Genomic DNA, 26,295 nt, shown 5'->3' with positions numbered 1-26,295 from the left:
TTCAGACTGTGTACAGATTTAATTTACAGTATGTGTCATAGGAACTTAGGGATGGTATATTATATAACAATAAAGGAGAGCGATTTTACAAAAAACTCTGAATAAAACTTAATTTTGAAATTTGGAAGTGAAATGCCATCAAGCCAAAATCCTTACAGGGATGTTAAACACGATATGAAATGTGGCGCCATATGAGATTTATGTAACGATTTCTATGTTCTTCCACACTTCTCTCAGCTTAGCGATGACTTTAAATGGCTTCACCTGAATCACAACACCAAATTTCCCCTCCAGATCGGGCAAAGGGTCTCCTTCCGGAACCTCCAGTGTGAACCTCTGAAGGATCCAAGACAGAAACAGGAAGACCTCCATCTTGGCCAGGGCTTCCCCGAGACACACGCGTATCCCTGCTCCAAAGGGGAGAAAACTCGGACTTGGGGAGTACACGCGGTTTCCATTTTCATCCAAGAATCGATCTGAAAACAAAAATCTCATGTTGAGATCTAGGCATTATGTAATTGTGACACAACCCTGCAATATTCTGGTTCTCTGCAGAAGGTGACTGCATGCTACCTATTTCAGCAAGGACATCTCCTGCGCTGTGACTCTTGTATTGAAATCCCAATACCAATATATGAAATGTGATTAAACACTTAAGGACCTTGCCTGTTTTTTCAGACTCTGTGTTTACAAGTATAACCACTTGCCTACTGTGCACATACACCCCCTTCCTGCCCAGACGAAATTTTAGCTTCCGACACTTCGTCCCTTTAACTGACAATTGTGCGGTCGTGCGACGTGGCTCCCAAACAAAATTGACGTCCTTTTTTTTCCCCACAAATAGAGATTTCTTTTGGTGGTATTTGATCGCCTGTGCGTTTTTTATTTGTTGGGCTATAAACAAAAAAGAGCGTAAATTTTGAAAAAAAAATCAATTTTTTACTATAATAAATATCCCATTTTTTTTTATGTTTTTATCTTAGTTTAGGCCGATACGTATTCTTCTACATATTTTTGGTAAAAAACATAAAAAAAAATTAATAACCGTATAGTGACTGGTTTGCGCAAATGTTATATTGCCTACGAGACAGGGGACATAATGATTTTTTTTTATTTATTTTTTTTACTAGAAATGGCGGCGATCTGCGTTTTTTTTTTCGGGACTGCGACATTATAGCGGACACATCTGACACATTTTTGGGACCATTCACATTTATACAGTGAACAGTGCTATAAATATGCATTGATTACTGTATAAATGTGACTGGCAGGGAAGGGGTTAACCACTAGGGGGCGGGGTTAAATGTGTAGCCTAGTGAGTGTTCTAACTGTAGGGGGAGGGGGGTGACTGGGGGAGGTGACCGATCTGTGTCCCTATGTACAAGGGACACATCGGTCTCCTCTCCCTGACAGGACGTGGATCTCTGTGTTTACACACAGAGATCCACGGTCCTGCTCAGATACTGGGCAATCGTGGGTGCCCGGCAGCCATCGCGGCCGCCAGGGGAAACGCGCATTGTGTTCCCAGTAACGCGACGGGTGCGTGCGCATGCCCCCTAGCGGCTTTAAATGACAGGACGTCATATGACGTCCTGTCAGAACAATAGAGTCTTCCGCCCGCCGTTATTTGACGGCGTGCGGTTGACAAGCGGTTAAAACAGTTTTTTTTTTACTGGAAACTTACTTGGAACCCCCAAACATTATATATTGCTTTTTTTTTTTCTAACACCCTAGAGAATAAAATGGAGGTCATTGCAATACTTTTTGTCACACCGTATTTGCGCAGCGGTCTTACAAGTGCACTTTTTTGGGAACAAATCATTATTATTATTATGTGAAAGATAAATGTTGCGCCGAGTAAAATGATACCCAACATGTCACGCTTCAAAATTGCGCCCGCTCGTGGAATGGTGTCAAACTTTTACCCTTAAAAATCTCCATAGGCGACGTTTAAAAAATTCTATAGGTTGCATCTTTTGAGTTAGAGGAGGTCTAGGACTCTAACGATTGCGGCAATACCTCACTTGTTTGGTTTGAACACCATTTTCATATGCGGGCGCTACTTGCGTATGCGCGCGAGCTCGTCGGGGCGGGGGGGGCTTTAAAAAAAAGTTTTGTTTTCTTATTTATTTTACTTGATTTTATTTATCTTTACACTGTTTTTAAAAATAAAATAAAAAAATGGGTCACTTTTATTCCTATTACAAGGAATGTAAACATCCCTTGTAATAGAAAAAAAGCATGACAGGTCCTCTTAAATATGAGATCTGGGGTCAAAAAGACCTCAGATCTCATATTTAGACTAAAATGCAATAAAAAAAAATAACCCAAAAATGTGCCTTTAAGATGCATGGGCGGAAGTGAAGTTTTGATGGCGCTTCCACCCTGCTATGGAGTCGGGTGGGGGCCATCTTGCCCTCGCTCGTATCCATTCCACATAGGGAGAAGGACCCAACCTCCTCCGCCGCTACCGACGGCTCCGGTAAGCGGCGGAGGGTGCGGGAGAGTGACAGGAAGGGGGGTGGGCCCCTCTCCCGTCGCCGATAACCATGATCTCACGGCAAATCCGCTGTGGAGACCACCATTATCGTTTACAAGACCGGCCACGGAAAATATGGATATCTCGGTTGTTGCAGCAGCTGCTGCCGTTATGAGATATCCATATTTAAAGTGCCGACGTATGTGTATGTGAGCCGGTCCTTAAGTGGTTTTAACACACCCTGCCCCACTGTATACCCTAAAGGGGGACACCATTATTGAAAATTCTGTGTCTTTTGTGTCTCAATTCTGCTCACTGTACTATGAATGAGCAACAGCATTTGTTGTATACTAGTGCACCCCTCAAAATTTACACTCACCTCCTCGCAATTTGCGAATACATTTTCAGGGCTGCCTGGGAGCGAGCAAGGAGAGGAGAGTCGCCGCTGCTACCGCCGCCGCCGTCTGGTTGTTCAGAGTGTGGGGAACATAACAGCTTTCAATTCAATAGCTGTGTTCCCCTGCCGCGAGCAGTCATATACAGCCCCTCCCCCTTGTCCGGGCACTTTGATAGACAGGATTGGACAAGGGGGAGGTGCTGTATATGACGGCTCGCGGCGGGGAACACAGCTATTTATTTCAAAGCGCGGGGAACATAACCGCTTTCAACAACCAGGCAGCGGCGGCTCCGGCTCCTCTCTTACCCAGCACAGGTAGGCTGCAATATGGAGACTCTGGCTGCAATATGGGGACATTTGGCTGCACTGGAGACACGGGCAGGCTGCATTTTTGGGCACGGATAAAGTTGTTGTTAATATTTATTTTTATAATTTAATTCTGCATAAAACATTTAAGTGTCATTTCATTAAATAATTTATAAGGGCGTGTCGATGGGTGGGATTAGGGGGTGGGACATGGTAGCGGTTGGGCGGGGCAACTGGTGGCGAGTACGCCTTGAGGCCTGGCTAGTATCTCAGGACTTAAAATTTTGAGCCCTGTACTAGTGGATTAATATATATATATAAACGAAACTTTCAAATGAAAATCTGTATGAAAATTCTCTACATTCAATGACTTGACGAAGATAATTTAAAAATACTTTTTGGTTGCTTTAAACATTAAATATTGGAAATAACAGACTTTAGCCAATGAAATCCACATACACTGCAAGAAATGTTTATTTCAGAAAAATGTTCAAGCCAGCTGCTTTGACTTTTCTCGTCACTACGGCTGAAAACGAACATCAGTTTGACCCCAATGATTAGAAATTCCCCCAAATTTTGTTACATTTTTTTTTTTTTTTTTACAATTTTAGCTTTTAAATATTTATTACAATTTTTTGTTTATTATTTATTTTAGTGTAATCAGACCCCTAACATCTCCCCTTTGAGACAGGGAAAGGGACATAGAACACAGATTCCCCAGTCCCTTTCTCTGCAGCCTCAGCTGCACTGAAGGTGAATGGACAGGAGACAGAGGCTCCTCTCCGTTCATAAACTGAGACATCATAAACACTCCGTTATGAATGGACAGAGACAGTGCCCTCTGACTGTGCATTCAGAAAAGGAAGGAGCTGGTAAATTAAGATTTACCAGCAACTTTCTCCGCATCTCCATCCTGACATATCTGGGATAGGGAGGGTGGGGACCGGAGGAGCACAGAGGACATGGAGGGGGACTGGAGGAGCACAGAGAGGAGGACATGGGACAGTCAGGGGTGATAGGTGCGGCGGTGGGGAGATACAAGAACTGATCTTCCTGTCTAGATCTCAATAAAGCAGCTGAAAGCTGCAGGGAGGGAGGGGTTGACACCTCAGCCCTTAAAAAGCAAACACATAATAAATACACAAATTCTGTGGCTGATTAAGGTATTAAATAAATAGTAAATCTGGGCCTTATCTGCATTAAATTAGCCTCAGAACCTGTGTAATTCATATGTGTTGGGTTTCAAAGGGATGGGGTGGCTGTCAGCTGTCCCCCCAGTCTGTGACTGGACAGTAAAAGCATAAGCAGTGCAATGCTGAGCTCATCTGTCTCTCTGCTCTCTCCTTCTATCAGCATGCTCCTTGTCAGCGTGAAATTAACTACTACTTCCACTGCTCCGTCATCTCACACTCCAGCCTTGCTGTACAGAGACAACTCCAGGTACTTCTACTGCTTTTATGGACAAAAATGTGTTGCTTTGTCCCTTTAAATTAATCCACAATATTGCAAAACTAATCAATAAGCAAACTCCACAAAATTCATTTTCCATTAGCGTGGAGTGATTTAAAGAGACAGAGCAACACATTTTTGTCCACATATGTTTAGATATTTAGTATTTCAATATCAGTGAGTGGTGCTGTCTGTAAGGACAGATATATTTGCATACCCTTAGCATTTTTTTTTGTTATGTATCCTGCTTGCATTCTAAAATTCATTGAGGGCCTAATCATACTACATCAATCATTGTGGTACATTAATGTGCACTGTTACTTTATGCCCAATCGTTTCATATTGGCTCATTCATTATGAATGGGCTGCCAACACTCCACAGCGCATGGAAAAAATGAATATAACCCTTTTTTCAAAATGCAGTGCAGCACAATGCACATCATGCATGTTGTGGTGTGCTGTGGTGCATTGTGCTGTACTTTACAGTGTTGGGATGCCATTTACAATGAATTGCACACACAGAGCAGGAATGGGCCCTTAATGGTGTACTGCTGATTACAGAGCTATATTAATCTTTTTTATCTTCCTAGAGTTCAGCTTTAAGGCCTAGTTCACACCTATGCATTTTTTTTAGTGCATTTTCAATTTTCCAGAAACGCACTACAGTACATTTAACATGGTTTGCTATGGGTCACGTTCACATCTGTGCATTTTATGGTCAGGGACTTTTTTTCTGGTTTTTGGTTGCATAGACTTCAATGGATCAAAAACGTGTATTAATAAACGCAAAATGAACCTGGAATATGCAAACTGCAATCTGTATAGGTGTGAATCTGGCATTAGTAATGGTTCTGCAATGTTCTCAGCTTGGCATTCACTTGTAAAATCATTTGAGTAAAGTATCTGCCTCAAGCACATCATGGCAACCTAATGATTTCCAGTATCCTCATGTGTAACCTAGGAGCACCGCTCAAAGCTGGAGGATAACAGGTGTTCCTACCTATATTCCAAAAGTGGGAATAGGCGTCGGGCACTAATTCAGACGTGTGGGCAGAGGGAGGATTAGACCAGGCCCGGACTGACCATAGGGCATATGCCCAGTGGGCCTCTGGCGGCCCGCAGGTCACGTCTCTGTAATGTAAGGGGGGTCTGTATGGGCTGTATTGTAGAGGGGGTCTGTAATGTAGGGAGGGGTCTGTACTGTAGGGAGGTCTGTGTAACATGCAGGGGGTCAAGAACTGTTAGGGGGTGTCTTGGTAACAAACTGGGGGGGCTGTCTAATGTAAAGGGGTCCAGAGATGCAAGGTGCTGTGTAATGTAAAGAGGTCCTGAGGTGCAGGGTGCTGTGTAATGTAAAGGGGTCCAGAGGTGCAGGGTGCTGTGTAATGTAAAGAGGTCCAGAGGTGCAGGGTGCTGTGTAATGTAAAGGGGCCCAGAGGTGCAGGGTGCTGTGTAATGTAAAAGGGTCCAGAGGTGCTATGAAATGTAAAGGGGTCCAGGGTGGCGTGTAATGTAAAGGGGTCCAGGGTGGCAAGGTGCTGTGTAATGTAAAGGAGTCCAGAGGTACAAGGTGCTGAAGCCCCAAATCCCATCATTAACCGCCGCCGCAAAGCGCCCCCCCGGTCTGCTCTGTCTAACATGCTCGGGCCTATTTTTTTGTCCCAGTCTGGGCCTGGATTAGACGCTGCTCAAGCTGACCCTGTGCTTCAGTTGTGGATATGGCTGTGTATGGCCTCAGCCAGTACTGCTCAGACCACAACCCCTGACATGTTTCGCCCTGCCAGCTGGGGCTTGGTGTCAGAAGCCTTGGCAAGCAGGGCGAAACATGTAAGGGGTTTAACCGGAGCAGTCTGGCTGAGGCCATACACCGCCATTTTCACAATTGAAGCACTGGGTTGGTTTGAGTGCTTTCAAGAATGCACTGAAAATTTACACCGGGGCAATGAAACTTTGAGTCTGGCTGTCATAAGTTTTAAAACCGGCATTAAATGATGGGAAGAGCTCTGACTGGTTGGCTGAATAATTCACCAGCTTCTTATCCATCTCTGGAACGCTGACTAGGGTTTCTAGTTTGCCTAATTTTGCTTTTTTTTTGTATTTTTCATAATGTAAGGGGTGTTAAATGTCCTGCATACTGCATCTTTGATGTGCTTTCATCAATATGCATGTTATATAGACGGCAATGGTAATGTACCTGAAACACAAGATATAGATGTAGACCAGCCCCTGAACAAATGAAAGATGAATAAACACAAGCCTGGTGCCCCTTATAATTTAAGTGGGAAAACTTTGAGGCCCAATGTTTAACAAAACTCCTTTATTGCACTTTGCCATCCACTGAAAACTGATATATTGTTTTTTCATAGACCTGAATAAAAATATTTGTTTCTTGTTATATACATTGTTGTCGTGCAGTCATTACCTACAGTATATACAAGCCACATTCTGGATACATTTTTTGACACCATAGAAAGCGCATATAAATAATGGAACATTTGGCACTGTACACAGATAATGTGGGGACACATTCTAATGCTGGTAGCTACTTATAAATTGGCTTATTAAGAGTATTGGAGAGTTTTGCACGGTGGTGCATTTGTTACATTGACTGTACAAAGATACACACCTGGGCTGAAGAGATGAGGATTGGTCCATTGCTTCTCATCATGGTGTAAAGACCAGAGGTTAATAACCACACGGGCTTCTTTAGGAATGGTATATTCTCCAATACTGTGCAAGATATATATGATTAGTGTTGAAAAAACTGCAGGCATTAAATCACATATGGTACATATGGTGTACCTGTTTTTATCAGCAGTATCTTTATAAGTTTCAAAGAGCTTTTCTGAGAATGCTGAACCATAGCTCCCAACTGTCCCTGATTTCAAGGCACTGTCCTTGATTTGGAGCAATGTCCCTCTTCCTCCTCATTTGTCCCTCATTTTGGACTGATCCATATAGCTGTATATAAAATGCACTTTTTAGCTTTCAAAAAGTGTTTCTCAGTGCTAAACCTTTTCTTCCAAATTCTAAATTGCTTCATTTGTACACTTTAAAAGCCAATATAAAGGAATATTAGTGGTTAAAAAAAAAAAAAAAAAAAAAAAAAAAAAAAAAGCCCTTGTAGGTTTAATCAATTTTTTTTAATAATAAATCTAATTTAAGGGGTGTGGGGGGGGGGGGACTTATGCCTACATACTTTTGCTAATAGGTGTCCCTCGTTCCCATCTTTAAAAAGTTGGGAGGTTAGCTGAACATATTAGTCTTCCTCCAAAGAAGCTTACATCTAATGTCCCTACCACTGTTTGATAGGCCAGGAGCAATCAAGGCAGATTTATTGTTTGATAGGCCAGGACCAGTCTACCCAGCTAATCTGTTTGATTGGTCAGGCCCGGTCTAGGCAGCTGATTTACAGTACAATATAGTCAGTATAGTTTTGGACTGTGGAATAAAACCTACACCAACCCAGAGAGAAAATGGAAAAACTCCATGCACATAGTGCCACTTGATGGGAATTGAGCCCAGGACAACACAGTGCTAACAATCAACCACCAGTAACTGGAGGTAAATAATAACTAATACACAATATGCTGTCTAAGGCAAGCTGCAGGATCCTTCTCTGAATTTTTCTACTGCAGGAAAGATCTAAAGGAAACTTCTGGTTGTTCTGCATGCTGCTCAGAAAAGCAGATGGTTCCGCAAATATCTAAGTATTTCAGGGCCTGACTGTCATTTATTTTGCCGAAGCAGCAGACCAAAAGTTGATTATTAACTTGAGATCCACTTTAAAGTCCAGTTAAATGATGGAAATGGAAGTGTATCAAAATTAAAGATGCTGCAATTTGTTTTCCTTAGAAAGTAGGCAACCTCACTCTTTGGGGTTCATTTACTAAAGCTGGAGAGTGAAAAAAATCTGGGACAGCTCTACTAGAAATCAATCAGTTTCCAGGTCTGTTGTCAAAGCGTAATTGAACCAGCGGAAGTTAGAAGCTGATTGGTTTCTAGCAGAGCTACACCAGAGTTTGCATTCTCCATTGAACTGATTAGTCCAATGTGAAGCAAGATTAAACTCACCAATTTAAGGCATTTGTGAAGGATTTTTTTTGTGGAAAACAACAAACATGCTATGCTTACCTGCCCCAGTTTCTCCTCTTCTTAGGTTCCCCGTTGGCGCTCCAGACCCCTCCTTTTCTCACTGCGCCACCATGGGAAACCGTTTTACCCAGATCCTGAGTCACTCTCTACTCACAGGATTTGATTGACAGCAGCGGAAACCATTGGCTACAACTGCTGTTTCTGTGAGCAGAGAGAGAGGAGAGAGCCGCTACAGATGAGCACAGTGCTGGATCTAGACAGGGCTCAGGTAAGTATACAGGGGGGTTATAAAATTACTGGCAGAGAATAAACAAGGGTTTAACATGTTGAGCCTTTAGAACCACTTTAATTGTTTCTTAAATCGGTTACATTTAGTCCTGGTCACATTATCATTTGTCTGTGAGCTGCATTTGCATGGGCACAGTAGACCACCCATTTGAATGGGCTGCTATGGCTGCATTTGATGTAGAAAAAAAAAGTTCTGCACCATTTTGAAAATGCAGTGGGCAGAAAATGGTTCCTGCACCTGCAAACATAATGTGTTTTTTGATGGAAGAATTAATGGCAGCCCCATGCATTTTAAAACAGCAGCTTGTTTTGGTTGTGGGAACAGGTGCGATTCCCGCACCTGCAATAGTGTGAACCAGACCTGTAACTATAACTGTTATAGTTACTATTGTGCTTATGTTGGATATTAAACAACTGTTAAGCCATCAAATGGCTGGTGTCCTATCTGATCACATCATGGCAGCTGCAGATCAAACGATGACAACTACATTAGCTGTAAATGACAGGAGGCTACAATTCTGCTTCAAACTGCACAAGTTCAAACTGTCATTCAGATAACTTAAACAAAATTTCAGAAGCATTTTAGCTGCAAAGTGGAAATGTCCTGATCTAACATTCTGGAAATCCTACCTGGATTCTTTTAAAGCCACATGTGGAATAAGCAGTGGTGACACGGGACGAATTCGCAGCACTTCAGAGATGGCGGCTTCTGTATAATGTAGGATTTTCCGGTCACTAAGGAGTGGATATCGTCCAAATCCAACCTTTGCGTCCAGCTCTTCCTGGATCTTCTTCTGGACCTGATTTGTTTCACAAAACATACAGTATAGTAATTCACCTGTCTGTGTGGTACATATTACCACCTATAATAATACACAGATACTTGAAAGTATAGCCATGATTGTAGCCACTAGTCTGCTGCCTAAAATTCATGAACAGAATGATGACTTAAATGAGCAGACATGGACACTGCTGTTCAATTTCAGTAATGTACATTTATCCCTTTTACTAACCCTAACATAGAACAGCTAACAGGAATCTGATGCACTAATGCCTTAGCACTTGCCCATATAAAATGATCTTTAAAGTGATTCTACATGTACTAAAAAAACAAAAAAGAAATAAAATGAAAAAGCATGTCATATAACTGCTCTGTGCAATGGTTTTGCACACAGCAGGCCAGATTCACCTCTCCTGGTGTCTCGTCAGTGCTCCTGGTTCCTCTCCCCTTTCTAAGTAACCCCATAACAACCCACTTGCTGTGGGGGCACTCATGCTGGTCTCGCTCCTGACCCACAGCACATCCCAGCCCTGCCCCCCCCCCTTGCTTGAGAGAGAGAGAGAGAGAGAGAGAGAGAGAGAGATGGATTGTGATAGGGGTAAGGTAAGTATATAGGGGGACTTGGGGAGCTGCATACAGAGTTTTTTTTCACCTTGATGCATGTGGTTTGTTACCTTAAAGCGGGGGTTCACCCTATCAACGCAAAAAAAAATTTTTTTTTTTATTTTACCATAAAATCAGGCATTGTAGCGCGAGCTACAGTATGCCTGTCCCGATTTTTTTACCCCCGTACTCACCTTGTACTCGTACATCGAAGATACCGGGGAATGGGCGTGCCTATGGAGACGGAGGATGATTGACGGCCGGCTCTGGCGCGTCACGCTTCTCCGGAAATAGCCGAAATAGGCTTGGCTCTTCACGGCGCCTGCGCATAGCCTGTGCGCAGGCGCCGTGAAGAGCCGAGACCTACTCCGGCTGTCTTCGGGGAGAGTGACGAGCCAGGGCCGGCCGTCAATCATCCTCCCTCTCCATAGGCACGCCCATTCCCCGCGGGAGCCGAAATCTACAATGTACGATTACAAGGTGAGTCCGGGGTTAAAAAAATCGGGACAGGCATACTGTAGCTCGCGCTACAATGCCTGTCTCGATGGTAAAATCAAGTCAGTGAGGGTGAACTACCGCTTTAAAGCAGGATTCCACCCGCTTTTTTTTTTTTTTAAGTCTGCAGCTACAAACACTATAGCTGCTGACTTTTAATAAGGACACTTACCTGTCCTAGTCACGGGCAGAAGAGCTAGTTCCGCATAGCAACTGCCCTTTCTGGTGAGTGTAAAAAAAAAACTTTTTTTGGGGGGGGGGGGGGGGGGGGTGGGGGGATCTCTTTTTTTTTTTTTTTTTTTTTTTTTTGAGTGTCAAAACCACCGAAAATGTATACTGATAAGAACACATCTGATTAATGCTGGGTGTACACACGGCAAAAATGTTACCTTCAGTCAGTGTGTACAGCTGCCTGTCTAGCAGAAACCGATCTACCTACTGCCATTTGTCGAAGGGACATGCTAGAAAACCAGCATCCAAACAGCACTTGTAGCCAATGGCTGAGAGCGCTAATCAGTGTGTTCAGATGTGTGTTGGTGTTTTTTTTTTTTGTTCAGCCTGCCGGGTTAAACAAAGAAAACATACCAGGCTTTAAGGCCTTCTCTTCCTATACAAGTCTATGGGAATACAAAAACAGTTTAAAGCAGGTCAAGTACACCTATCAACGAATTTTAAATAATCTTAGAGCGTCTCCAAATATCAGAAATCTTTTTTCTAACTTTACTATCACTCATGTCTGTGCTCTGTTTTTTTTTTTACAATGAATCTACTAATTTTACTTACTTCTGGATAGTGCAGTAAATATGCCACAGCCCATTTCAAAACTGTAGATGTGGTCTCCACTCCTGCTCCAAATATATCCCCTACAGTCATGAGGATGTGATCCTCCGTCAGTCCTACATCTTGTGATACATTGCTGTTATTGTTTTCCATGCTTAGTTTGGCTTTCAGTAGAGCATCCAACAAGTCTTTGACAGTTTCACCACAAAATGCATCCTACAAAGTAAATTAAAGTGGTTAGGTAAAAGGAATGCAAATGGTCGCTGATGCCTTATAATCTATTGTATGGTTTACAGAAAGAATAAGGTGGTTATAGCAACCTGTTGGCTTTCTCTTGATCAGCCCCTTAAAATATAAGGCCAGCTTGAGGTGCAACACCTAGAATTAACTTTTTTGCCAACTTATAGTGGCCCAGCTTGGCTCAATGTAAGTATCTATATCTGATATTTAGAGAGTCACTGGGAAAGCTGAAATCACTGTAGGGGTCCACACTACATAAAGTGATGGCCGTAATCTTCCAGGCAGGGCCGTTTGAAGGAATTTGGGGGCCCCAAGCAAATTGGACATGGAGGCCCCCCAACCCTCCCCGCACGCAAAGCCTACAAGAACCACAGCATAGATACTAAGCGGTCACAAATATGTCATCTGCCTGCTCTTCTCTGGACCAATGTGAAAGGGGCTTAAGGCTTCATTCACATGTGCCTTAAGCCCCCTGGTAAAGCCAGGCCCTTGAGCCTGCTAGTCTGTCCGCTCAGAGCTGTACCAATGCCATGGCAAAAATTAAATAGCATGTCACATTAGGTGGGCGTTACCAACCAATGCAAGTCTAAGGGGGAGTGCCGCAACTGCCCCACAACCGAATGCAATGCATGTGATTGCAGCACACTAGTGCGGCATTTACGGGGTTAAATCAAGCAGTGAGAAAGTGACATAACACCTCGTCACCTGCCAAATGCACTATGAAGTATGATTCAAAGTGGATTGCTTTTCACGGGATACTGCACATGCGAATGAGCCCCTAGAGGGGAATTTCCCTTACTTTATGAGTTCCTTTCACTTCCTGTTGCATCCTTGTGACAGGAAGTAAATGGAAATGTTCCCAACAGTACACAGACTAAGGATGAGCTCTGGCGTGTTCGCATTGAACACGCACAGAGCCCGCTAGGAAGTGTGCACGGCGCTGCTCTAATAACAGCCAGGAAGACATTTCACGATCCCTGCAGCCGGGCATTGGGACAATGTCTCCCTGGCTGTGATAAGCGCAGCGCCGTGCACACTTCCTGGCGGGCTCTGCACGTGTTCTATGCGAACACGCCGGAGCTCATCCTTAACACAGACATATCCTGTCTATAGCCAATTGTACTTGCGCTCTGCACATGTGCCTATCAGCCCCATAACATAACCAGCACTGTGTCCTAATGTTCTGCCATAGAGACAGAGACCAGCGCTGTCAATTACAGGGGTAGGACCGAAACCCTGATTGTTCAGCCATTGGTGAAAAGTGGGAGAATTCTCCCATCCACTTGGAGGGAACTGGATCATATATATATTTTTACTGGTGTACTGATTAAAAAAAAAAAAAAAAATCAAAACAACAAGTATTTGCTGCATAAAAGTTCTAAATGGAACAACAAGGGGGGTGATAGATAGAGGAGGGAAGGAGATAGGGACAGTTCACTAAACAAAGTGTAAATGTGTAAATGCAGAGTGTAAAGTACAGTTCACTGAACAAAGTGTAAATGCCAGTGTAAAGTGTAAATGCAGAGCTCACTCATTGGATGGACGAGGCTGGAAGCTGGTGGCTCAGACATCATACACACAGCTTGGAATGTGTAGCAGTCAGGTCTCTGCAGTTCTTCATATCTCCCGCGCACATCTCCCCCTCTCTCTCCTGCACACAGCTGTACATCGTGATAGGTGAGACAGGAGGAGAAAGGAGGAGACAGGAGGAGGAGGAGCTGTGGTGTCTCATGTTCAATGCAGGGAGAGGGGGAGTGAACTCGCTGGGCTGTGTGAGAGGAATGTCAGAGACACTCACTCCACTCAGCTGCAGCCACTGGCCCGTAATGTGCAGACTGATTCTCCTGTCCTGCGGATGGGAGAATCAGTCTGTTCTCTCGATCTGTCAGTGACCGGACTTCCCCGACCCTGCAAAGTGGGGACAAACTTCCTCCGGGGACGTCTGGTCAGCCTAACGCTACAGGCTGCAGCACTTATAGCAAGTGGCTGCTGGGGGCCCCTGGCCAGCTCGGGGGCCCCCAGCAGTTGCTTGCTTTGCCTGTCCTGTTCCGACGGGCCTGCTTCCAGGTCCTGCTTCAGTGACTTCCCCATTGCACACTAGACAAAAAAAGAGGGTTACTTGCAGGGGCGGACTGACAACTCATGGGGCCCCCGGGCAATAGGAGATTATGCTGGCCCCGGGCAATAGGTGATTATGGGGCCCCCGGGCAGTAGGAGATTGTGGGGCCACACAGTATACATACACAGTATACACACAGTATACATACACACACTGAAAAGGTACTGGAGAGGCGGGGCAGCTAAAATCTTGGGATTTTTTTTTAAAATACAGATTTTTATCAACTGTTCCTGGTTTTACTAAGGCTGGCAACCCTGATGGGGTCCCCTAGTGGCAAGGGGCCCTTGGGCAGTGCCCGAGTGCCTGAATGGCCAGTCCGCCCCTGGTTACTTGATTTGCACTACCGCTATTCATAGAATGCCTTTTGTATTTTAACAAATACAAAGCATTCTCTAATTAGATGAAGTAGATTGTGACATAATCTGCCCCTTTATCTCTACCTCTTCTAATCAGAGAATGCCTTGTATTCATTGAAAAAAAAAATACAATAACATTTATACTAATACTGTCAAAATAAATAAATTGTGTCAAAGAGTGTATATATAATATATATACACTGTATGACACAATTTATTTTGTCTTTGACAGCACAGATTCACATTTTTATTTTAACAATCCATCCCTATAATACCTACCTTATGTTCATTTATTTTCTTTTGAAGAAGCTGGTCTCGAGCTGCCACTGACTGCCTCAAAATGTCTAGATCCTTATTTGGAAATATCTGCCAGAAAAAAAATATATTTATTAGGAAACCTAATGCAAATGTACAATAAAGCAGCATTCTATACATAAAAATGTCATCTCAATAAACATCCATTTAATTTGTGTCTTTGTAGACTATTATTATTAATATACAGGATTCATATAGCGCCAAAAGTTTACGCAGCGCTTTACAATTATAAAAAGGAGACAATGCAATAAAATACAAGAGGATTAAGAGGGCCCTGCTCAGAAGAGCTTACAATCTAATAGGGTGGGGCAGGTTGTAACGGTGGGGAATGAGCTGATGGAAGTGGTAAAAGATTAGTTGGAGACGTGATAGGCTTCCCTGAAGAGGTGAGTTTTCAGGGATCGCCTGAAGGTAGCAAGAGTAGGGGATAGTCGGATAGGTTTCAGGGGGGAGGGGGGTGCAGATACCTGTATAATACAGGTATTTGCACCCACTTCCGGGCATAGACTCCGGTGGGAGTCATGCCACTCCCCCCCCCCCCGCTGTCTTATGGGAAACACACTGTTCCCAGGAGATAGCGGGGTCCAGTTATGATGCGCCGCACAAATTGCGTATGCGCAGTAGGGACCCGTGCAGTGAAGCCGTAACTCTTCACTTCCTAATTCCCTCACCGAGGATGGCGGCAGCAGCATGCGAGGGACGAGCGATTGCTCATCCTTGGCTGCCGACATTGTGGGTGCTCTGGACAGGTAAATGTCCATTTTTTAAAAGTCATCAGCTGCACTATTAGTAGCTACTGGCTTTAAAAAAAAAATAATTCAGGTGCACCTCCGCTTTAAGGGTGACAACTCTTTGAATTCAGGAGCAGTGCAGCATCATTGTCACACCATCGCAGGGCGCTGCATTGGGTGGAATTCGCTGGCAGGACAACTGGTGTTTGTGGGACTGTGCAGGGGGATTCCAAGAAAACTATAAGGGCAGATGGACTTATAATTAAGTGCTGCAAAACATACTTTATAATGGTAGGCTATAGTTCTAATTTAAAGTGAATTTATGCTTTTCCCATACATTTATTTCCTCCATTTCCAGCAGCACATGTTTAACTTTACATTGCTCCCCCACCAGTCTGGGAGAAGCTTATACAAGGATATGAACTCTTACAATGTGATAACACTGGTGCTTGGTGACTGGCCCAGAGATGTCAAATGTTAGTCCATACCCAGAAGTACAGGGTATTTTTTGTTCCTAACTGATGAAAGAAACAGCAGGAAAAGGAAGGAATGGTAAGTATTTTTGCATGGATAAAACTCAGAAAAAGGTAAAATGTACATATTATATTCATACCTGAAGCCAAGGAAAGATGTCCACCAAGCTGTCTTTAGCCACTGTATCCACTATGCCTTTACTGTACTTTAGCATGGTCTCAAACTCTGCATCCCCTCTCTTGTATCTGGTGTTGAAGCACAAGGAGCACACCACATTAGTGACAGCTCGGATGAGCTCTGGAGCCATGTCCAAAGGGATTCTCTGGAAGGAGGTGAGAGTCTGACACAGCGAGGCAGCTTCACGGGAAACTTTATGGTAGAAAAATAATTCCACAATCAAAATCTGGGTACAATAAGCTGCGCTACTGCTCATGCAATCCCTTGGCTGTTATTGTGATTCCAACTTTTTTATTTTGGTAGAAGGTCCCTTCAAATATTGTTTTTGTCAATCCTAGACAAATTAAAGCTGAACTTCTGGCAAAGTGCTAAATACACAGATGAAATGCATATATGAGAGCTGTTGTCCCCCCAAAAATATTTGTCTTTCCTTTTCTCAGGTTCACCCAGACATTACAACTGGAAAGATGCCATCTGTTTCCCTGCTAATGTTGTAAATCTGCCATTCTCTACCAGGGTTCCTTCAGGTTAGTAAAAAAGCAACAGGAGGCTGATAAAGGGAATCCTTCTGCTCTCTTCTTGTCAGCACATTTGACTGGCGCCTAGTCTGAATACTGCTGTATATGTGATTGCAAGTGGATGATCGTCAAATGAAGGTACTTGACTAGTTTATTTAAATATACATTTAAATGATTTTCTAATGTATGCAACTTAAGGAGGAACTAAACTCTGGAAGTGTATCTGTCATTTTGAAAAGCCAAAATAAAGTGATTAAAAAATTGAGTATAAGTCTACAATAGGTTCAGAGTCACAGGCGGTATATTAATGTGTAAATATATAGTATTGATAAAATATAAATATATATTTATTATTTGTGAGACAACCTGCTGCTTGAGCTGTGAACATGAACAGCTGTAGCAGTTGGGATGGCCTTACTCTGTATGTAATAAACAACTTGACCACTAGATGTCAGCAGAGCTCTACCCACAGTGATGTGTGGCTGTGTGTTCAGAACATGCCCTGTTGAATGTGACCAAATACTACTAGCCAACACACAAATACATACACTGTATTAGGTGAATAATCTAAACATGTTTCTAGTAAGAACACTGAATGAGATGTACCTGTTGGAAGACAAGGCCAGGACTGTAAAGCATGAGAATCTTATGTTTGGAAATTGAAACTAAAGACAGTTTATACTTTCCTCCAATGGTCCTGTCCCTTGCTAGCGCTGGCATCTTCTCTTGTGTGCCATCTTCATTGGGTGGCAAGGGGTCACGTCACTCCTGCACATAAACAGGAGGCGGCTCTCGGGCACACAGATATCGGGCCAGCCAATGTAAGCTGAGCTGCGCATGTGCGGCTCAATTTACATGCTGTGGGATGCTGCAAACAGGGAGGTAAGTGTATTTTATTGTAGAAGAGACCTGACATGTCTCTTCTACAATAAAGAACCTGCCTGTTTGCAGCAAACATTGGAACTTTAGTTCCGCTTTGAGAATTGTACTCATTGCTGACCTTTAAAAAATACTTGGCCACAAGTTACTTCAGAATACATATCTGTAAAGTCATGGCTCCATTTTGTTTTTTTTTCCAGGACAGTTACTTGGAGATTATTACAGCAGTTTGCAGAACCATGACAGCCAGTCAACTAGCATCTTCAAAAGGTAAGGTCGTCATTGGGAGCTCCTATACACTCTCAGTAAAGTTATCCTTAAAATAGAATAAATGTCATCAATATGCAAATGCTACTATTTGTCACTATGGTCATTACAATGGGAGGACTAAATATAAACAATCAGCATGTTACATACATTTACTGCAATGGTAGATAATCTAATATGGTGTCTAGTGCATGATACCCTCATAGACTACTTGCATGTTCCTGCCGTCCTTTATAGGAGGGGAGCAGGAAAAACACTTGAGATCATTTAGATTTGCTCATCTGTGAGATGACAATCGGGAGAACATTTTTATAATCTTGTTATGAATTTTGCTATGGACAGTGCTTCTATAAACTAGGGATGCACTAATACCATTTTTTTTTTAAAACACTGAGTACCGATATTTTTTTTTTTAAGTACTCGCCGATACCAATTACCGATACCTATTGCCTAGGAAAAGTAGGTAGTGATAAGCATGCAGCAGAGGACTTCTCTTTCTTGTCTATGTAATCTGCCCCCCTTCAGGTTCAACCCTTACAGTGCCGGCTCATGCAGTCGCCATACACCATGGCCCTTCCATTCTCCTACAGAAGCCTGAAGAGCCAGGTGGTGAGGATATGCAGAAAAGATGAAGACCAGCAGCTTCAGCGCTCATTGATGCTGTAGGAGCTCCAGAGTCTGGGAAGACATTACTGTCCTGACCTGCCCCATCTCTGCCAGCGCTGCCCTCACTCCGGACCACTCTCCGGGCTCACTTTCATAGCCCTGGTACAGCAGTCATAGCCAGCAATGTCAAAGCTCCAAGGAGGAGCCACCTGCCCACTTGCTTAATAACTAGGATCCCTCTCACAGTGTGATGCCTGCACTGCATGGTGGGAGCTGTAGTTCTCCGCTGTCTGACAAAACCGATGAGAATGGACCGAGGTTCAGTTTCATCGGTCCAAACCGACCGTGTGTATAGCCCATCGGTCTGTTGTCCTTCGGTCCAAAATTTTAAAACGTGCTTTAAAATCGAACCGATGGACCACTGCTTGATCGGTCCAAACCGATGGTTAGTACAGAAAGCATCGGTTCAAAACCCGCGCATGCTCAGAATCAAGTCGACGCATGCTTGGAAGCATTGAACTTCGCTTTATTCAGCACGTCGTGTGTTTGACATCACCGCGTTTTGACCCGATCGGTTTTTGGAACGATGGTGTGTACGCACATCAGACCATCAGGCCACTAAAGCGGTGAACCGATGGAAATGGCCCGTCGGACCATTCTCATCGGTTTGGACCGACCGTGTGTACGCGGCCTTAGTGTATGGTGGTCTATGAGCATTGGCACGGCTCCCCCCTCCAAACCTACCACAGTGCTACCTAATGCTGTCAACCTTGTAACGAATGGCTGAAATGTCATTGGTTGTTAAGGATGCGGCGGCTCAGCTCCTTAACAACCAATAATTGCCAACATTATTTTCTTTACATTTCAGCTTTTAACTGGGGAAATCCCGCTGACAGCTTGGGAAAAAAAAAAGTCAGATGGTATCAGTACAGTACATACCGATACCCGTGCAAATGCCTAGCATTGGCACTGATACAAGTATCGGTGCAACCCTACTATAAATGAAATGATAATTTCATTAATCACTGGAATTCCCACATTTAGTACCATATGGTATGTACAGTACATATAAACATCAAAGTATGACCAAACTTGACAGTTCTTCATGGCTGAGATAACCTGGGTCTGGGCCTATGTCTAACTACTAGCTATTTTCTGATTAATCTAAAATGTGGGAGTCTCCTCTACCTGAGCGTCACTTTGGGATAAACAGAATTCTCAAAGCAGTAACTCATTACTGTATTTAATTTAATTTCAAATGCAGGCATTTTAGCTATCTGTTATGCTTGGACACAACTTCCAACTGATAAATGAAAGTGCCATGCATTTGGTGTGGTGCATTCTCTGATGTGATTTAGATGCTGTAGGCAGCCTGTTCAAATGAATGGCTGCCTTACTGCAACACACAATAATGAACAAATATGCCTCATCGCCCATAGGTAAACCTCGCCTCAAGGAATTCCTCCAATGATTTTGCTTGTTCATGAAACTAAAGCTTGCCTTGGTTAATTTTTGCAGTCATGTCTCAAAGCTGTGGTGATGTCTGCATACTCACTGATCTGCTCAATGGCAACTGTCCCTTCACCGAACATACACAGCGCTGAATGGACCATTTTGCGGTGAAACTTCCAGGTTGGGCTATAGTCAGCAAATGCAATGTCCTTGCCATCTCTTGTCAAAATATCTGTTGTCACCTTAAAATTAAAGAAAAAAACATTAGGCACATTACACAGTGACTATCACATGTCTGTAACTCTTAAGCCAGGTACACACGGGCAGAATGTCGGAAGACATTTTCCAGTGCAAAAAAACGTCTGACATTCGGCCCGTGTGTATTTCGGTCTGTCCAGCAGAAGCCGGCCAGCCGTCATCTGTCGGACGAGCATGGTGGAAAACCAGCAGCTGACCGACTCCCGATCAGCGCTCTCAGCCATTGGCAGAGAGAGCAGATCGGAGCGTTCTGGTGGGGGGCCATCCACCTGTCGGAACACAACAGCTCAGGAGGGGAGATTGCTGTACTTTGCCTAGTGAATATAGCAGCTCCGAAGGGAATGTTTGTTTCAGAGACGTAAAGTGGTTGCGCTATGTGTGTGTGTACATATAGATACACTCCTATTTAAAATGCAAAGTTGGGTAGGGGGACCCAAAACTCTCAGGTGGACAGGAACAGAGAAGGGAACTGTGGCAGTTACATTGGTCATCTCCTCCGTGGCCCTCTCCCCCTGGAACTGCAATGAATTTTTTGTGGGGAGTGTCCCTTCCCCTTGCCATGCCCCCCCTCCCTTTTTCTTGTGTGGCTTCAATCTACATTAAAGTGGTTGTAAACCCACTATTTGGACTTTTACCTACAGGTAAGCCTACAACATGGCTTACCTGTAGGTAAGGATAATATCTCCTAAACCTGCACGGTTTAGGAGATATTACCCCCGCAATGCGGGCGGCGCATGCGCAGGGGGGACTCCACGGCTGAAGGACCGGCATCGCCGGACCCTGCCGATTTTAAATCTCCCGCGCGCACGCGCGGGAGTGACGTCATCGCCGCTCCAGCCAATCACAGCGCTGGAGCGGCGATACCCGGAAGACACGCCGGAGCAAGATGACATCCTGCTCGGCGTGGACCAGGTAAGTGGTACACACCTCGTTCCGAGGTAAGTATTTCATAATAGGCTAGTATGCGATGCATACTAGCCTATTATGCCTTTTGCATTGCAGGTTTGGGGGGAAAAAAAAAAAGTTTATGCGGTTTACAACCGCTTTAAGTAAGTGATATGTGTGTGTGTGTATATATATATATATATATATATATATATATATATATATATATATATATATATATATATATATAAAAACAGAAATACTATGCATTCGATTTTTTATGGAAGTAAGAGAACAATTGTGTGTTTTTTTGCCTGCCTTTTTCTTGTAATGATAAATATTAATAAAAATTGATAATAAAAAAAATTAAAGTTGGGTAGGAGCACCCAAAATTCTCAGGTAGACGGGAACAGCATTGTAAACTGTGGCAGTTATGCACGGTCATTTTTCGGCATGAAAAAAAAACGACGTATTTAAAATCATCGTGTGTGGGCTTCACATCGTTTTTCAGCTTTTTAAAATGTAGTTTTTCGGGTTGTAAAAAATGATCGTGTGTGGGCAAAACTACGTTTTAAACCCGCATATGCCCAGAAGCGAGTTATGAGACGGGAGCGCTCGTTCTGGTAAAACTATCATTCATAATGGAGTAAGCACATTCATCACGCTGTAACAGACAAAAAAGCGCAAACCGTCTTTTACTAACAAGGAATCGGCTAAAAGCAGCCCAAAGGCGAATAGAACTTCCCCTTTAGAGTGCCGTTGTACGTGTTGTACGTCACCGCGCTTTGTGGTGTGTGGGCAACATCGTTTTTAATGATGAAGTTGGAAAAACGTTGTTTTTTTGGACATGCTGAAAAACGTTGTTTTTTTCATGCCAAAAAACGACCGTGTGTACGCGGCATTACATTGCTCCAGCCTGAAGTGATTGCCGCTGACTTCCAGGTTAAACCTGAAAGGCTGTCCTGCTTACTGAACACAGAAGGGCACCTGCTGGGCATGGGCACCATTCAGAGAACATTTTGCATTTTCTCAATTGATGCAAAGAGTTCTTTGAGTGGACGAGCTGGAGATTGTGCCCCGCCTTCTCACCCCATTGAGATTCCACAGTTTTGGCACATGTATACTTACATTGGTCCAAGCTAAATCAATGTAACTATGTAATAAATTGCCTTACCTAAACTTCAGCTTTAAATATCTGCTAGTACTCTTTTATGCCCCATACACACGATCGGAATTTCCGTCGGGATAAACTCTGACGGATTTTTCTGACGGAATTCCATTCAAGCTGTCTTGCATACACACTGTCACACCAAATTCAGACCGTCCAAAACGCGGTGACGTACAACACTACGAGCCGAGAAAAATTAAGTTCAATGCTTCCAAGCATGCAGCGACTTGATTCTGAGCATGCGTGTTTTTTTCTCCGTCGGAGTTCCATACAGACAAATGGAATTTCCGGAAAAAAAGAGAACATGTTCTCTTTCTAAGTCTGTCGGAATTTCCGATGGAAAAACTCTGATGTGGCACACACACGGTCGGAATATCCGATGAAAAAATTACGTCTGACTTCCGATCGCGTGTACGAGGCATTATTTTCTCGTTCATTGTCATTATAAAGAAAAAAAAACTCTTATCCATAAAACAGTTTATGAGTAATATGTAATGGCACCATTGTAGCCCCAAAAATGTGTCTTATTTCTCCTCTTTCAGAAGAACTGTCTGTATTGTATTCAACAACTGTCCATTTCAGCTTTCAATAATACAGTCCAATCCAGCGGTTCTTTATTACTATTCGGCCCCTTTCACACTGGGGCGTTTTCCGGGCATTTTTCAGGCGCTTTAGTGTTTTAAAAAAAGCCTGTAAAGCACCTGAAAGAACCCTCATCTGCAATCCCAATGTGAAAGCCAGAGTGCTTTCAGAGCCCTTTTACACTACAAGCGCCCTAAAAACGCTGGTAAAGTGCTGCTAAGACCCCTTTAATATAGGGGCGTTTGCCAGGCGCTTTGGCGATTTAAAACAAAAAAGCTCCCTCAATTGGAAGGGGTCTTTAGGAGCGGTGTATTCAACGCTCCTAAATCGCTGCAAAGAAGCTGCTTGCAGGACTTTTTTTGACGCCCTGCCAGCGCAGCGCCTTAGTGTGAAAGCACTCGGGCTTTCACATTGGGATTGCAGATGCAGCTTCTTTCAGATGCTTTTTTTTAACGCTAAGACCCTTTTCACACTGGGGCATTTTTCAAGCGCTTTAGTGTGAAAGCATTCGGGCTCTCACAATGGGATTGCAGATGCAGCTTCTTTTAGGCGCTTTTTTTTTAACGCTAAGACCCCTTTCACACTGGGGCATTTTCAGGCACTTCAGTGTAAAAGCACTCTGGCTTTCACATTGGGATTGCAGATGCAGCTTCTTTCAGGCGTTTTTTTTAACGCTAAAGCGCCTGAAAAACGCTCCAGTGTGAAAGGGGTCTTAATGACTGTTACTAATGGCTTATTTTAGTGAAATAACTTTCTCCCAGCTGTTTTATCGGGTCTTGTGGTTTTATTGCCAACAGGTAGAGGATGCTGGTGGGGCTCATCGCTAAACAAGGGCTGGTAATATAAACTTATCCTTGGGGTCTGTTCACACCATCGGGTTGAGATAATTACTGCAATACACAGTAGCATATGAAGCACAGTGCAATGTGTTGGGGGACATTCATTTTTCTACAGAGCCCTGCAGCGCAACACAACACAAAATGTGGATTGTGTTAACGAAAAAATGAGGCAGAAACCTTTTTTTCCTGTGTTCAAGCAGGTTATTGCAGCATATTCCAGTGCAAATGAGTTCTAGGACTTTACTAGATTCTAGCAGGTGCAGAATATGGTAGCTTACAGCAATTAACCTACATTCAGTTTACTGTAGTCAAGAGAGATGGGTTCTGGCTGGTTGCTATTTAGAACATAGCTCTTGAACTTTGGATCTTATTAAACTAGCCAATTTTTTTTCTTAGTGGTGTGTGTTTTTTTTTTTAAGGTACTCTGCCTTTTATATTGTGGCCCCAGAACTTATTATGCTATACTTGTAATGCTATAGCTTTAAATGGGTTGTAAAGGTTTGTTTTTTATTTTCTAAATAGGTTCTTTAACCACTATCTGACGGCCGTACGACTTTGTACGGCCGCAGCGCGGCTCCCAATCTCTAACAGGCCGTCTTTTTACGGCCGCCCCTTTGCTCGTTCCCCGCCCGTGCGCGCGCACCAAAAGAAAGCTCTATTTGTGGGGAAAAAAGGACTTTAATTTTGTTTGGGAGCCATGTCGCACGACCGCGCAATTGTCAGTTAAAGCGACGCAGTGCCAAATCGCAAAAAGTCCTCTGGTCAGGAAGGGGGTTTAAGTGCCCAGTAAGGAAGTGGTTAAGCTAGTGCATTGTTGGTTCACTTACCTTTTCCTTCGATTTCCCTTCTAAATGTTTTTTTTTTCTTTGTCTGAATTTCTCACTTCCTGTTTCTCCTCAGTGAGCTGTTTTGGCTGACTAACCCCCAGCCAGAACGGCTCGGATGATGGGGGCAAGCTTACTGAGGAGGAACAGGAAGTGAGAAATTCAGACAAAGAAAAAAACATTTGGAAGGGAAATTGAAGGAAAGGGTAAGTGAACCAACAATGCACTAGCTTAAAGTGGAGGTTCACCCAAAAAATACATTTTTAACATTACATTCAGCCGAGTTGTCCTAATGACAATCGGCTGTTTTTTTTTTGGTTTTTTTTCCCGTACATACCGTATTTTCACCGCCAGTTCCAGGTATGTCTTCTGGGGGACTGGGCGTTCCTAATTGATTGACAGGCTTCCGACAGTGGCATACTGCGCGTCACGGGTTGCCGAAAGAAGCCGAACGTCGGTGCGCAAGCGCCGTATAGAGCCGCACCGACGTTCGGCTTCTTTCGGCAACTCGTGACGCGCTGTATGCGGCGGTCGGAAGCATGTCAATCAATTAGGAACGACCAGTCCCGCAGAAGACATACCCGGAAGCGGCGGTGAAAATACGGTATGTACTGGGGAAAAAAAAACCAGCCGATTTGTCATTAGGACAACTCGGCTGAATGTAATGTTAGAAATGTATTTTTGGGTGAACCCCCGCTTTTAAAGGAGAACCTATTTAGAAAATAAAAAACAAACCTTTACAACCCCTTTAAGAAACAACACAGAGCAACATAATGTATAGTATTAGAGAAATTGCAAAACCTAAAAACAAACTCTGTGATCCTATTTACCATCCTGATCTATGAATTGCCTCTTGGTTTTGTGATACTCACTGTGCGGGGTCTCCCCCCAAAGGTTTTGCCCTTCTTCAGCAAGACCTCTCTGGCGTCCTCATGGTTATTCACTACAACCACATAGTGGGAACCCATCATAAAGGAGTAGAGGCTGCCATACTTCTTCTGCAGGTTACAGAACAGGATGTGTGGAGGCAGCTTCTTTCCAAGGTGAAGTAAACTTCCGATGACAGGCAATGATGGTAAGCTCTTGGGGTACTTTACATCTCCATGGCTCCTGGATCTCATCCTCCAGACAGAGATGAACACTGAGCCTAGAAACAAAGCACAGCCAAGCCAAACAATCATGCTGGAGTCTTAATTACCTTGAAATGATCACTTCGGTGTTCTTGCCAAATAAATATTATGGGGACTTTCTCCTGCAGCCAATCAGAAGCCACTGGATATTAACCCCTGGACTACTCATAGTATTATATCTCCTCCTTCAGTAATAAATGAAACGTGTTTCTTATGCACTTTCCAAGATCCCAGCTTCTAAATAGTTAAAAAAACAGTGGGGTTGATTTACTAAAGGTAAATAGGTTTGAAAAATTTTTGCTAGGGGAGTTGAACTTTGCAAGGTAATTTTCCTCGGAACTTCGTAAATGAGCTTAAATTTGACTTTGCAAAGAACACCCAAACGCATGCAAGGAATCGCTTTCACACGGGCGGTCTGGGCGGACTCCGCTTTGCTCAGTGGGGGATCGCTCCATTGATCCCAGCTAAGCAGGTGGATGACAGGCAGGGCCGCCATCAGGAATTATGGGGCCCCTTACACAGCTCAGGCATGGGCCCCCTGGAGCAGAGAAATGGGGGATGGCGCTGCCGCCTCAAATTGAGAAGCGGGGGGGCTGCCGCGAATTGAGATGCGGGGGGGCGCCGCCGCTAATTAGGATAATTGAGAGGCGGGGGGGGGGTTTGAAATGAGAAGCCGAGGGTGCCACGAATTGAGAAGTGGGGGGTGCCACAAATTGAGAAGCGGTGGGTGCTGCCGCCGCGAATTGAGGTCAGGGGGCTTTGGGTCACATACACATGGGCCAAATGTCGGGAGACAACGGCC

The 26,295-nt window shown here is 43.8% G+C and overlaps 1 protein-coding gene across 1 annotated transcript; it reads right to left on the bottom strand.

Annotated features, from left to right (window-relative positions):
- LOC120946990 (steroid 17-alpha-hydroxylase/17,20 lyase) lies at positions 1-25,582 on the bottom strand. The gene is made up of 8 exons (XM_040361880.1): positions 25,236-25,582; positions 19,911-20,049; positions 16,048-16,277; positions 14,668-14,754; positions 11,677-11,889; positions 9,645-9,814; positions 7,258-7,361; positions 1-476 (listed from the first exon to the last, which is right to left on the bottom strand). The coding sequence occupies exons 1-8, from the start codon at positions 25,542-25,544 to the stop codon at positions 199-201; spliced, it is 1,530 nt and encodes a 509-aa protein (XP_040217814.1). The 5' UTR covers positions 25,545-25,582; the 3' UTR covers positions 1-198.
- Between the last annotated feature and the right edge of the window lie 713 nt (positions 25,583-26,295).

Source organism: Rana temporaria, chromosome 8 (genome assembly GCF_905171775.1).
Source record: "Rana temporaria chromosome 8, aRanTem1.1, whole genome shotgun sequence".
Lineage (NCBI taxonomy): Eukaryota > Metazoa > Chordata > Amphibia > Anura > Ranidae > Rana > Rana temporaria.
This window is presented reverse-complemented; position numbering and strand designations above follow the sequence as displayed.